The sequence below is a fragment of the Lemur catta genome, chromosome 14 (assembly GCF_020740605.2).
Source record: "Lemur catta isolate mLemCat1 chromosome 14, mLemCat1.pri, whole genome shotgun sequence".
Taxonomy (NCBI): Eukaryota; Metazoa; Chordata; class Mammalia; order Primates; family Lemuridae; genus Lemur; species Lemur catta.
In genome coordinates, this window is record NC_059141.1 from 46,122,079 (window position 1) to 46,135,466 (window position 13,388).

General features: G+C 34.7%; 1 protein-coding gene across 1 annotated transcript in view; it reads right to left on the minus strand.

Annotated features, from left to right (window-relative positions):
* Window positions 1–13,388, minus strand: part of CTNNA3 (catenin alpha 3) — a 1,449,816-nt gene that overhangs the window by 1,097,579 nt on the left and 338,849 nt on the right. Inside the window, exon 7 of the mRNA XM_045568380.1 lies at window positions 4,509–4,712. Within this exon, the coding sequence (XP_045424336.1) occupies window positions 4,509–4,712 (204 nt within the window). The remainder of the gene's footprint in view (window positions 1–4,508; window positions 4,713–13,388) is intronic.

A 13,388-nucleotide genomic window follows, 5' to 3' on the forward strand; every position in this document is an offset into this window, starting at 1 on the left:
AGGATCATATGGTCTTCGTTTTTCCTTCTATTTATGTGGTGAATTACATTTATAGATTTGTGTATGTTGAACAATCCCTGCATCTCTGGGATGAAGCCTACTTGGTCATGATGGATTATTTTCTTGATAAGCACCTTGATTCGGTTTGCTAGGATTTTGTTGAGAATTTTTGCATCTATATTCATAAGGGATATTGGTCTATAGGTTTTTTTTTGTTGCATCCTTTCCTGGTTTTGGTATCAGGGTTATGTTGGCTTCATAAAATGTGTTGGGGAGAATTCCATCCTTCTTGAGGTTGTGGAATAATTTCTGCAGGATAGACACCAGTTCTACTTTGTGGGTGTGGTAAAATTCGGGTGTGAAACCATCTGGTCCAGGACTTTTCTTTTTAGGAAGTTTTTTTTATTCTGTTTCAATTTCAGTTCTTGATATTGGTCTGTTCAGGAATTCTGTTTCTTCCTGGTTGAGCCTAGGGAGGCTGTGTGTTTCTAAAAATTTGTCCATTTCCTCCACATTTCCAGTTTGTGCACATAAAGGTTTTTGTAGTATTCATAGATATCTTGTATCTCCATGGCAACAGTTGTAATTTCTCCTTTCTTGTTCCTAATGGAGCTTATTAGAGATTTTTCTTTTCTGTTATTCATTAGTCTAGCCAAAGGCATGTCAATTTTGTTTATCTTTTCAAAGAACAAACTTTTTATTAATCTTCCATACAGTTTTCTTGTCAATTTCATTTAGTTCTGATTTGCTCTTATAATTTCACTTTTTCTGCTGGGTTTGGGGTCATTCTGTTCTTCTTTCTCCAGCTCTTTGAGTCGATTCATTAGGTTGTCTATTTGTGATCTTTCTGTCTTTTGGATATAGGCATTTATGGAAATAAACTTTCCTCTCAGGACTGCTTTAGCTGTGACCCACAGATTTTGATAACTTGTGTCTCCTTTGTCATTTAGTTCAAAGAATCTTTTGATTTCAATCTTGATTTCCTCATTTATAAAATAATCATTCAGGAGAAGGTTGTTTGGCTTCCACAATTTTGAGTAGAAATGAGAATTTCTTTTAGGGTTGATTTCTACTTTTATTCCACTTTAATCTGAGAAGATGCATGGTAAAATTTCTATTTTTTAAAATTTTTTAAGACATGCTTTGTGTCCTAGGATATGATCAATCTTAGAGAATGTCCCATGAGCTGATGAGAAGAAGGTATATTCAGTGGATTTTGGATAGAATCCAAAATCTGTTGGTCAGGCCCATTTGTTCTAGTGTTCTGTTTAAGTCCATTATCTCTTTGTTTATTTTATGTTTGGAGGATCTCTCCTGTGCTGTCAGCAGGGTGTTGAATTCTCCAGCTATTAAGTATTGCTGTTTATCATTTGGTTTAGATCAAGTAGGGTTTGCTTTATGAATCTGGGTTCACCTAAGTTGGGTGCACACATATTAAGTATAGTTATGTCTTCTTGTTGAACTGTACCCTTCACCATTATATAGTGACCCTCCTTGTCTTTCATTACTTTTGTTGATTTAAAAACTAAGTTATCCGAAATCAAAATTTCAATGCTAGCCTTCTTTTGGCTTCTGTTTGCTTGAAATATCGATTTTCACCCCTTTATTTTCAGTCTAAATGCATCTTTGCAGGTTAGGTGAATTTCCTGGAGACAACAGATACTTGGCCTCTATATTTTTATCCATTGGGCCAGCCTATGTCTCTTGAGTGGGGAGTTCAAGCCATTCACATTTATTGAGAGAACTGACAGGTGGGGCAGATTTCTGTTCATCCTGTTGGGTAGAACTTCACTGCTATTATTTCTCTCTTGAGCCATTGTGGTATCTGGCCTTTGATCTTTAGATTTTGAGTAGTTTCACATTCATGAGTGTTTCTTGTGCTGATCTGTGTGCAACTCTATTTTGAGTACTTCTTGGAGGGCTGGTCTTGTCTTGGTGATTTCCCTCTGTCTTTGTTTAGCTGAGAATGTCTTAATTTCTCCTTCATATACAAAACTTAGCTTTGCTGGGTACAACTTTCTAGGCTGGGCATTATTCTGTTTCAGAAGAGTGAGAATGGGGTCCCAGTCTCTTCTTGCTTGTAAGGTTTCAGTTGAGGAATCTGGCATTATTCGATGGGCTTTCCTTTGTACGTTACTTGTTTCTTTCACCTTACAGCTCAAAGAAGGACCTCTTTAGTGGGTATTTTGGTCAGTCTGATGACTGCATGATGTGGTGTCTTCCTATTTGCAATGAATCTCACAGGGGTCCTTTGAGCTTCTTGTACCTGTATATCTAGATTTTTAGCAAGGCTTGGGAAATTTTCCTCTATTATGTCTTCAAATAGCTTATCCAACCCTTGCATATTATCTTCTTCACCCTCAGGAATGCCCATAACTCTCACGGTTAGGCTTCTTCACATAATCCCAGATTTCTTGCAGACTTTGGTTCTTTCTCTTATTTCTTTGCCCTATTTCTGTGACTGACTTATTTAATTTGAAGGTGTTATCTTCAGTCTCTGATATTCTTTCTTCTGTTTGATCTACCCTGTTCTTGAGGATTTCCACTGTGTTTTGTAGTCCCCTGAATAAATTCTTCATTTCCAGGAGTTCAGTTTGTTTTTCTTTAATATTTTGATTTCTTTAGTGATTTTTTTCTTCCATGTCCTATATTTTTTTTGTGGTTTCATAGTCTTGAAATTTTAAACAATTTTACCTTTGATTTCTGTAGTCCAATGGGCCAATGAAGCACATGTGTCTAGCTTCATACACAGTCCTTCCTCCCAGTGACTTCCTGGGACAAATTCTCAGCCACCTATTCTCCCATCCAGCACTTACTGTAACCCTCTACTCCAGGTGGGGGCTTTAACACACCTCGGGGTGGGTTACGGTCACTCGGTAGGGGCGTGAACACCTGTGAGGGTCTGTAGTCACTCCACAAGTACCTCTGTGCTTTAGGAAACCTAACATTAAATATCAAACAAAAATAACCTTCCACAGGTCAAGAGAGACTGTGTAAGAAAGGAAAAGCTTTATTTCCTTGCTTTTTGAACAAGAAGTCTAACATTTTGCACTAGGCCTGACAATTTATTTAGCCATCCCTACTTATGTATGTGAGTGAGTATGCACACATGTATATATCTGTGTTTCTATCTAAAAAGAATAAAATAACTTTATATTTTAGATAAGGTGAATTTATAATTTTATAATTTCTAGATAAATATATATATGACTTTACTATATTTTATCTATAAATATAAGAATAATAATTTTAATAGTTTACAGACCAGAGGAGAAGGCATTCCAATGCAATATTATCTTCCAAGATTCTTGTGACTGATGAATTATCTTGAAAAATCTTTAAAAATATATTATATGCTAAAAATGGGGATATGCTTACTTCAGACATTCTAATAGGGAATGACATTACTAATATGTTATTATTAATGAAATCTGCTTTACAAATTTGATTTCTTGACAGGCAAGAGATTTTTGGTCAGGAGCCAGAGTCATCAAATATTAAGAATATGAAGATATATCAAATGTGTTGAAGGATCCTCAAAGCTCACCAACTAATTTTAGCAGCATTCAATTATTCACATAAAGTACTTATACTGAACGATCTCAAATCCTGAATTTCATAACCCAAAAAGTAATACAGTCTGTAACTAATAATTCTCAAAACATACCTTTGTAAATCTGGAATTATTCCACTTATAATAAAGCAGATGAATAAAATATTCCTATTATAACTCTTTAATTTTGTTTAGCTCTATTTAAGAAGTTTTCATGATCAATACATAGTTGACAATTGACAATATCTTCAAGATTTTCTTCTTCATTTTATAAGTGGCATTAAGATTCAAGGGGAACAATAGTTATAGACACTCCACATATGAAGATTAGATATAGATATAGACAGACATAGACAAACTGAAACAAAAAGGACCTTGAAACAAGTATTTTTGCCGTAAATTTAGACACCATTTCCAATATTTCTAAGCAATAGCTAACCTTGCAAAAAAATCTATGATGCTATTGTCACATTTGAAAAAAGGTTAAGAGGTGTTGAAACTGTATAGGCTCTTTACACCTTCAACTATAGCTCATGATCCCTGCAGCATTGCTTTTATTCAATACTACCTAAATTCCAACTTCTAATACCTTTTTATGATTCACCAACTTAACCCTGATCAACCTGCTCCTCTTTTCATCTTCTTTAGAACACTTAAATTGATGCGCAACCCTAGTTTCTTTTCTCTAGTCCTGACTCCCTTTTCTAAAATTTAGATGCTTACACAAACAAAGAGCAATCATGTGTAAATACACCTCAGATTCTGATTTTATCTCTGGAACTCCCAGGGTTGCTGTATCCTGTGAACAATGAAACAGAACCCACTCCAAAAGCCTACCCATGTAAAATCACATACTCACTTGTAATTTATACCTTATACACAGAAAGCATTTTGGCATATACTCAAAGCACAAGAGGAGAGGGGACAGGGATGGGAGGGCAGACCAGTTACCTACATTGTTCATGTACTCTGAAAGCAGGTCCTGAAGAGCCTGGCGAATGGCGTTGCATTCTGCAATAATCCGCTCCCTGTGGAAGTCCCTTGTGCATGAAGAGTCTGCCAACAGAGCAGCCCCACTGATAATGGCTTCAAGGCGTTTCTCTAGTGATGGTCTGATTTCCTCCTCAGTCACTGTGAGTGGATTCAGGACAATTAAATTCTAAGAGAAAAACACATTTGGATGATTAGAACTCCATGGCATTCCATTTTTATGAAAAAAAAAATATTCTTTTGTTTTCACAATTAGAATTCAAATGGATAATAAAAAGTACCATATTTTAACTGCCTCAACCAGTTCACACATAATGCTATGTAGCAATATTATTCAGATGAGTGATGAAAATGCTGCAATTATAAGCACTGGTTCTAGTGTCAGACAGACCTTGATTCAAATCTTCCCTTTCCTACTCACCAGTTGCCTTACACTCTCTGCACCTCACCCTCCTCAAATGTAAAACTATAATATCAATGTTGCCTGTGTCATAAAACTGTTGTAACAATGATATAAATGCTTAATACAATGACTGGCACATATTAACTATCATTTACAATACTAACTTCTATAGACTATAATATTTACATAATATTTTTACATGTATCATCCCATCCTAACAACACTATGAGGAGGTGGGCAGGAAAGGTGTTAATAACCCCAAGTTTCAGTTGATGATGAGTAAGGCCGAGAGGCTTATCTTACCCAAGGTCATACAGCAAACAATCAGTGAAGTCCAAACAAATATCCGGGTCTCATAATACCTGATTCAACATTATTTTCATCATGCCTCATTGTAAATCATAAACTCTAATTAACTTTAACATTTTATTCAAAAAAATTCTGAATTTTAATTAGTCATTTAAAAAGTTAAACTCTATTTTCCTGCTGATCTATTATAACTTACAGTTATTTCCAGCTATTGGAACCTGACATGGTATTTTTAAGGTTTCCATTAGATATAAGTCTTTAGGCAATAGAAGTCGTGATAATTTACAGCCTCCAAAAAAAAGATGCAAGGTATGTTGTTCTAAGGGTCTTTTATTAAAATGTATCAAGAGAGGAAGTCTTTCCAAAGTGAGGCACAATGTGGTAATCAAAGAAAGAATTAGTATAGAATAAAGGCTCTCTGAAGAAGCCTTAACATAAAATGTAATCATATAATGATCCTCAGAGTGTGAGACTCTGAGTGAGTCTACACACACACACAACACAACAGTAAAGTCATTATAAGATCTCCATAGTGTATAATCTTATGTACAAGATTTTATATATGTGTGTATGTATATTACATATGTAGAAAGAGGTATGCACATATGTTAATAAACATATATATAATCTTACATTTATATTACATTACAATAAATATTTGGAGATCAGAAGCAGACAAGATACAGTTTTAAAAGCCACAACTATAGAGCCAAGCTAAGAGGGAAAATCACTACAGAAAGAGAAATAATTTTAAAACAACAGAGAAAAATATTACTGTGTAATGTTCACATATCATAAAACATTAGAGGATTTCAAAAATTTCCTGAAAATGGAATTAAAATATTAAAATAAAAAATATAAAGTTTTATTTCCCAACACAAGCTCCATAAAGGTCAAGACTCTTTCGTAAGTGATGATACCAGCCATCTCTAAAGAACTGAGGAATTTAACTATGTCAATGTAGTCTTCTTTAACATTAGTAACTGAATAAAAACGAGTGCCCTTTACAGATTTTTAAGATTAGGGAACAAAAGTCAGAAGGAGCCAAATCAGGACTGTAAGGTGGATGCTTAATGATTTCCCAATTTTGTCACAAAATTGTCCTGTTTGATGAGAGGAATAAGCAGGAGCATTGTCATGGTAGAAAAGAACTCTCTGATGAAGCTTTCTTGAGTGTTCTTCTGCTAAAGCTTTGGATAACTTTCTCAAAACACTCTCATAATAAGCAGATATTATTGTTCTTTGGCCCTCCAGAAAGTCAACAAGCAAAATGCTTGAGCACCTCCAAAAAAAACTGTTACCGTGACCTTTGCTCTTGACAAGTCCACTTTGGTTTTGACTGGACCACTTCCATCTCTTCATACCCATTGCTTTGATGGTGCTTTGTCAATAGTATGATACTAGTAAAGCCACGTTCCATCTCCTGTTAAGATTGTTTGAAGAAATGCTTCGGGATTTTGATCCCACTTGTTTAACATTCTCATTGAAAACTCTGCTCTTGTCTGCAGCTGATCTAGGCACAATTATTTTGGCATCCACCAAGTGGAAAGTTTGCTCAATTTTAATTTTTCAGTCAGAATTATATAAACTGAACCAATTGAGATATCTATGGTGCTGGCTATTGTTTTTGATGTTAATCATCAGTCCTATTCAATTAGAGCATGAAAAAGATAAATTTTTCGTTGCAAATTGATGTATGGAAGAAAAACATGATGAGTTTACTGCACAGATAAAAAAGTATTAACAGATCCAGATGTTCTCATTTCTTTTCATTGTACCTTGCATCAGCAAAATCTCTGTGCTAAAGCTACTAACTTAAGTGACACTTTGTAACAAGTTATAAGGATTGTTAACTATATTCATGCAAATACAACATGGGCATCATCAGGTTCATAACATGCTGAAGTTGAACAGTGACGTATTCAGTGTGGATTTGCTGTATTATTCTAAAGTCCATTGGCTATTTCAGGGACAGGTATTAGCCAAAATTTTATCTCTGAGAGAACAGATAGTTAAATTTTATGAAGAACAGAATCAGCAATGTGAATTATTAAAGGAAGATTTCTATAAGAATGCAGCATTTCTGTGTTATATCTTGTCAAATCAAAATGACTTGAATAGTTTGAATATTTCTTTCCAAGGTAAAACTAGGTCTATATATGTTATGCGGCAAAAAAATTCAAGCATTTTGATAAAAGCTATCTTTTATCAAAACACTTCTCCTTCAGAAGGAAATTTCAGATGAACATTTTCCCCAGTTACCAAAGATCATTGATGAGCAGGATGATATATATGAATCATTTGAAGGATACACAGCTGTTATAGACCTATTAATTGGAGAATACAAAGAAAGGTACACTGACTGAGAATGATGACATAACACTCAAATTAGCATTTCAGCCTCACCTAGTTGATATCACAAAGGTACCTAAAGAACTACAGATGGAATTGATTGAGCTCTCAGTAGACGACATTTAAAGTCATTGCTTGATGCTAAAAAAGATCCAATTGAAATATGGGAAAATGATCAAAAAATACTTTCCGGTTTCTTAACCACTTATTGCTGCAAATCTACATTCTCCCATTTTACCCAAGGTGTTAATGCCCTTAAGGTCACAAATAACTGATACCCACCTACAGGATCAACTGCAATTGTGGATCTCCAGGCTGCAACCAAATATTCAAATGCTTTCCAACAAAAAGCAGACATAAGAAAGTCATTTAAAAGTTAGTTAACTTTAAAATTAACAAATAGTTTTCAGTTTTTGAAACTATTAAGCACATAGTACTTAGATTTTTACAAAATAATGTACATTTTTACGTATATCTAATTGAAGTTTCTTGAATTTGGCCTTATTTGATTACAGCTAAATTAATGCAGTCTTCGAACCTGAAAAGGTTCCCCATCACTACTATAGTTCCTGCCCTATAGGGCAGTTCCTTAAATTATACCAGACTTTGGATTTTTTTTTATTTCAGAATATAATATAAATACAAAAATAATGGTTACATAAATTGCCTTTGTACCATTTGAGTCAAAGTGTGCCCATCCCCAGAGAGTGTACATTGTACCCATTAAGTGTGAATTTACCCATCCTCTTCTCCCCCTCACACCTGCTTGACTGCTTGATTTCCTGTGAATGTTATTTTCATGTGTGCACGTGTTGATCAATTAGTTCCAATTTAATGGTGAGTACAGGTAGTGCTTGTTTTTCCATTCTTGTGATACTTCACTTAGAAGAATGGTCTCCAGTTCCATCCAAGTTAATACAAGAGGTATTAGTTCACCATTTTATTATGGCTTAGTGGTACTCCATGCTATACATATACCACATTTTATTAATCCACTCATGCAGTGATGGGCACCTGGGTTGTTTCCACATCTTTGCAATTGTGAATTGTACTGCTATAAACATTTGAGCACAGATATCTTTTTTATAGAATATGGTTTTTTCCTTTGGGTAAATACATAGTAGTGGGACTGCTGGATCAAATGGTAGTTCTACTTTTAGTTCTTTGAGGTATCTCCATACTACTTTCCATAGAGGTTGTACTAGTTCGCAATCCCACCAACAGTGTATGAGTGCTTCTGTCTGTCCACATCCATGCCAACATTTGCTGTTTGGGGAGTTTTTGATAAAAGCCATTTTCACTGGAGTTAAGTGATACCTCATTGTGGTTTTGATTTGCATTTCCCTGAGGATTAGAGATGCTGAGAATTTTTTTATGTTTGTTGACCATTAGTTTGTATTCTTTTAAAAAATTTCTGTTCATATCTTTTGCCCACTTTTTAATGGGTTGTTTGATTTTTTTTCTTGCTGATTTTCCTGAGTTCTATTATCAGATATATAGCATGCAACTATTTTCCCCATTCTGTAGGTTGTCTATTCACTCTAGCAATAGTTTCTTTGGCTGTGTAGAAGCTTTTTAATTTAATCAGGTTTCATTTATTTATTTTTTGGTGTTGCTATGATTGCTTTTGAGGTCTTCTTCATAAATTCTTTGCATAGGCCGATGTCTATAAGAGTTTTTCCAACGTTTTCTCCTAGAATTCTTATGGTTTCATGACTTAGGTTTAAGTCTGTCATCCATCATGAGTTGATTTTTGTGAGAGGTGAGAGGTGCGGATCCTGTTTCAGTCTTCTACATGTGGCTATCCAATTTTCCCAGCACCACGTGTTGAATAGAGATTTTTTTTGCCCTGGTGTTTATTTTTTATCTGTTTTGTCAAAGATCAGAGGGAAATAAGGATGGTTTCATATCTGGGTTCTCTGTTCTGACCCATAGGTTTATGTCTCTGTTCCTGTGCCAGTACCATGCTGTTTTGGTTACTATAGCCTCATAGTATAGTTAGAAGTCCGGTAAATTGATGCCTCCCAATTTTTTCTTTTTGCTTAAGGTTGCTTTGGTTATATGGGGTCTTCTCTGGTTCCATTTCCATATGAAGTGTAGAATTATTTTTTCTAGATCTGTGAAAAATGATGTTGGTATTTTAATGGGATTACATTGAATCTGTAGATCATTTTGGACAGTATAGACATTTTAACAATGTTCAGTCTGCCAATCCATGAGCGTGGTATGTTTTTCCATCTGTTTACTTCCTCTTTTTGGTTTATCTGCTTGACCTTTAAGACTTTAGATTCTTAAAGTTCATCTGAACTCATACCATTGCCTGCTCTGACACCAGATACCTACAGGCAGTCCTCTTAATTCTGCCTAAAACTACTGTCTTCCTTTTCCATCCTATAAAAGTTTTTACTAACCTTGCTATCAAATAAAGGTGAGGATTTATTTTAAATAACTCCTATGAAATACCACTGGATATGTTTAAGACCAACTGAAATAAACTATTATCTCTTCTGATCTAGTATAGCTATATATTAAAACATACTTTTACTGTATTTTCCATGGCATGAATTCCATGAAGGATAAAAAACAGGATGCTATATTTTCAGGATTTATTGAAAATAGAAAATATTTCTCTATTTTTTAAGATTCTACCAAATATACATTTCCTTCCCTAATACTTTGATTACTGACAGAACATTATTTTTTCAAAAAAGTAAGAGTTCTAACTCTATATTCTTTTATTAGATTGCTGTATTCTAGGAGGCAATATAGCTTAGGGATTAAGAGCCCTGGTCCTTAGGAGGAGATAGCCTCAGTTTGAATTCTGACCCATTATCTATAGGCAAACTTATTTTATATAAGGTTATCATCCTCTATATTTTCATCTCTTTCAGCATATTTTGTAACTTCTTTCATTAATAAATTTGATTCCTCATTTTTTTCACACTACTCCTTGTCAGAATTGAAGACTTTAAGCAACTTGCCCAAGATGACTCAGCTATTACGCAGCAGAGGGCAGAGTCTGTCAAAATATGTCTATTTCCAGTTCCATACTACAACTGTCATGCAATGCTGATTTTGTTATCTTATTAATCATTACCAATCACCTTGTGTGTTCTTATCATCATTAATTCATAAATGTGGAAACTGAGGGTACACAAGATTAAGTACTTTGTCTAATAATACCCTTAGAAGATTTAAGATATTAATCCAATTTTATATAACCCCCAAATCTATACACTTTCTACTACTCTGGGAAAACTGAGATGAGGCCACCTAAAAAACATCTTCATTCTTCATTTACCTCTATCTCAATATGCTTTTTCATCCATTTCTTCTTCCCACCTGTCTTAAAGGAAGAAATATTCATATTCTCTCTCTCTCTCTCTCTGTCTCTCTCTCCTCTCTCTGTTTCTTTTCCTCTACCCCCATCTCTCTCTTTTCTTTTCAAAACTATGTTCTTGGCCAGGTGTGGTGGCTCACGTCTGTAATCCTAGCACTCTGGGAGGCCAAGGCGGGCAGACTGTTTGAGCTCAGGAGTTTGAGACCAGCCTGAGCAAGAGCGAGATCCCGTCTCTACTAAAAAAAATTGAAAGAAATTACCTGGACAACTAAAAATATATAGAAAAAATTAGCCAGGCATGGTGGCGCATGCCTGTAGTCCCAGCTACTCAGGAGGCTGAAGCAAAAGGATTGCTTGAGCCCAGGAGTTTGAGGTTGCTGTGAGCTAGGCTGACACTACGGCACTCTAGCCCGGGCAACAGACTGAGACTGTCCCAAAAAGAAAAAAAAGAAAGAAAGAAAAAAGAAAACTATGTTCTCTTTCTGTGCTCTTGATCTCAAACCCTAAGTCCTCTTCAATTCTACTTTCCTTATATTTTGAGTCCCTTTTAAGGGCCTACTATGTCCCAGGTACTGTGCTAGGAACTGATAATAGAATGGTGAGCATCTCTGCCCTACTTAACCCATCCCTGCCCTCCTCACAGGTCTCACATTTAGAGGAGCTGAAAAAATATTAACCAAAAAAACACCCCAAATGTATAACTAAAATGTAGATGTGTGGTAAATAAAAAGAGTTTATAGTTAAGTACAGGTTCACCAGGCATAAGTCTGAATAATTGAGTGCAGAATCAAAATAGTTAAAGGCAAAGCAGCCATTCACAGGATTATCAGGGAGACATTGGATTTCCACAGAACATGGAATTGAAAGTTTGTAGGTCATCTTGTTGGTAAGAATGTTCCTTGTACACTGTTGGTAGGAATGTAAATTGATACAGCAATTCTGGAAAACAGTATGGTGATTCCTCAAAACCTTGAAAATAGAATTCCCATATGATTCAGCAATCCCACCTTTGAGTACCTATCCAAAGGAAATGAAATCAGTATGCCAAAGGGATATCTGCACTCTCATGTTTATTGCAGCACTATTCAGAATAGCCAAGATTTGGAATCACTCTAAGTGTCTATCAATCGAGAATGAATAAAGAAAATATGGTATATACACACAATGGAATAGTATTCACCCTTTTAAAAGCAGGAAACACTGTCATTTGAATAACAACATAGATGAACCTGAAAGACGTTATGTACAGTGAAATAAACCAGACACAGAAAGATAAATACCACATGATCTCACTTATATACAGAATCAAAAAGAATTGAATTTATAGAAAGAGTAGAGTGGTGGTTACCAGAGGTTAGGTGGCGGTGAGGGTACTGGGAAAATGCTAGTAAAAGGATTCAAAATCTCAGTTAGACAGGAAGAATAAGTTCAAGAAATCTATGGTATAGCATGGTAACTACAGTTAATAACAATGTACTGTATACTTGAAAATTATTGAAAGAATAGATATTAAGTGTTCTTACCACAAAAAAAGATAAGTATGTGAGGTAATGCATAGATTAATTAGTTTGATTTAGCCATTACACAATGTGTACACATTTTAAAACATCATGTCATATACCAACAAATATATAAAATTTTTATTTGTCAACTTAAAAACATTTTTTAAATGTTAAAAAAAAGTTTGTGAGTAATCTTATCCATATCTTATGTTACTAAGTCTACCTGAACAGATATAGGGATGATAATTATAGAACTAGAAGAAGAACAACTGAAACCAGAAAACAGGCCAAAGGGAAGAGAGGTACTTTAGCCCCAAGTACACAGAAAACTGTCTGAAAGGTAGGGAAGAGATGTATGAAATCAGGAGAATATATGTTTCATTCATCTATAGAATAGGAATATAGGAAAATCAGACCCTATGAAAGAATGATTACAACTAATTTAAATTGCCACACTGATAGGTATGTTAAAATACAAAAGATGTGTAGCACCTACAGACTGGGAGTATGATAACCAACTCAAATAGTGATATAGGGAATGACTTATATTAAATCTTTTAATGGAGAAGGTGTAGTTTACATAGGCATTACTGATCATTTTTCTTTTTGGTTGCAGCCTAAAGACTATCTTTCAGGAAAGTACTTGTAAGAGTTATTTTTAATCAATATAAATTATGGTGAAAGAAAACTCTGTGGCCTTTGGAAATAGAAATAATTGCTAACTTTTGAGAAGATTGAGATCATAGCTGTATATGTATTGGGGAGTGAGCAATGTATGTGAGATGAATCTATGTATAATAGCTTGGAAATATTGCTGGTAAATATTATACAATAAAAACAAAAATGGCATGATATGTGCAATGATATTATATACATTTTTTAAAAGAACACACAACAATCATATCTCAGCATTTTGGCTATGATCAAGTGTAGTAAAAG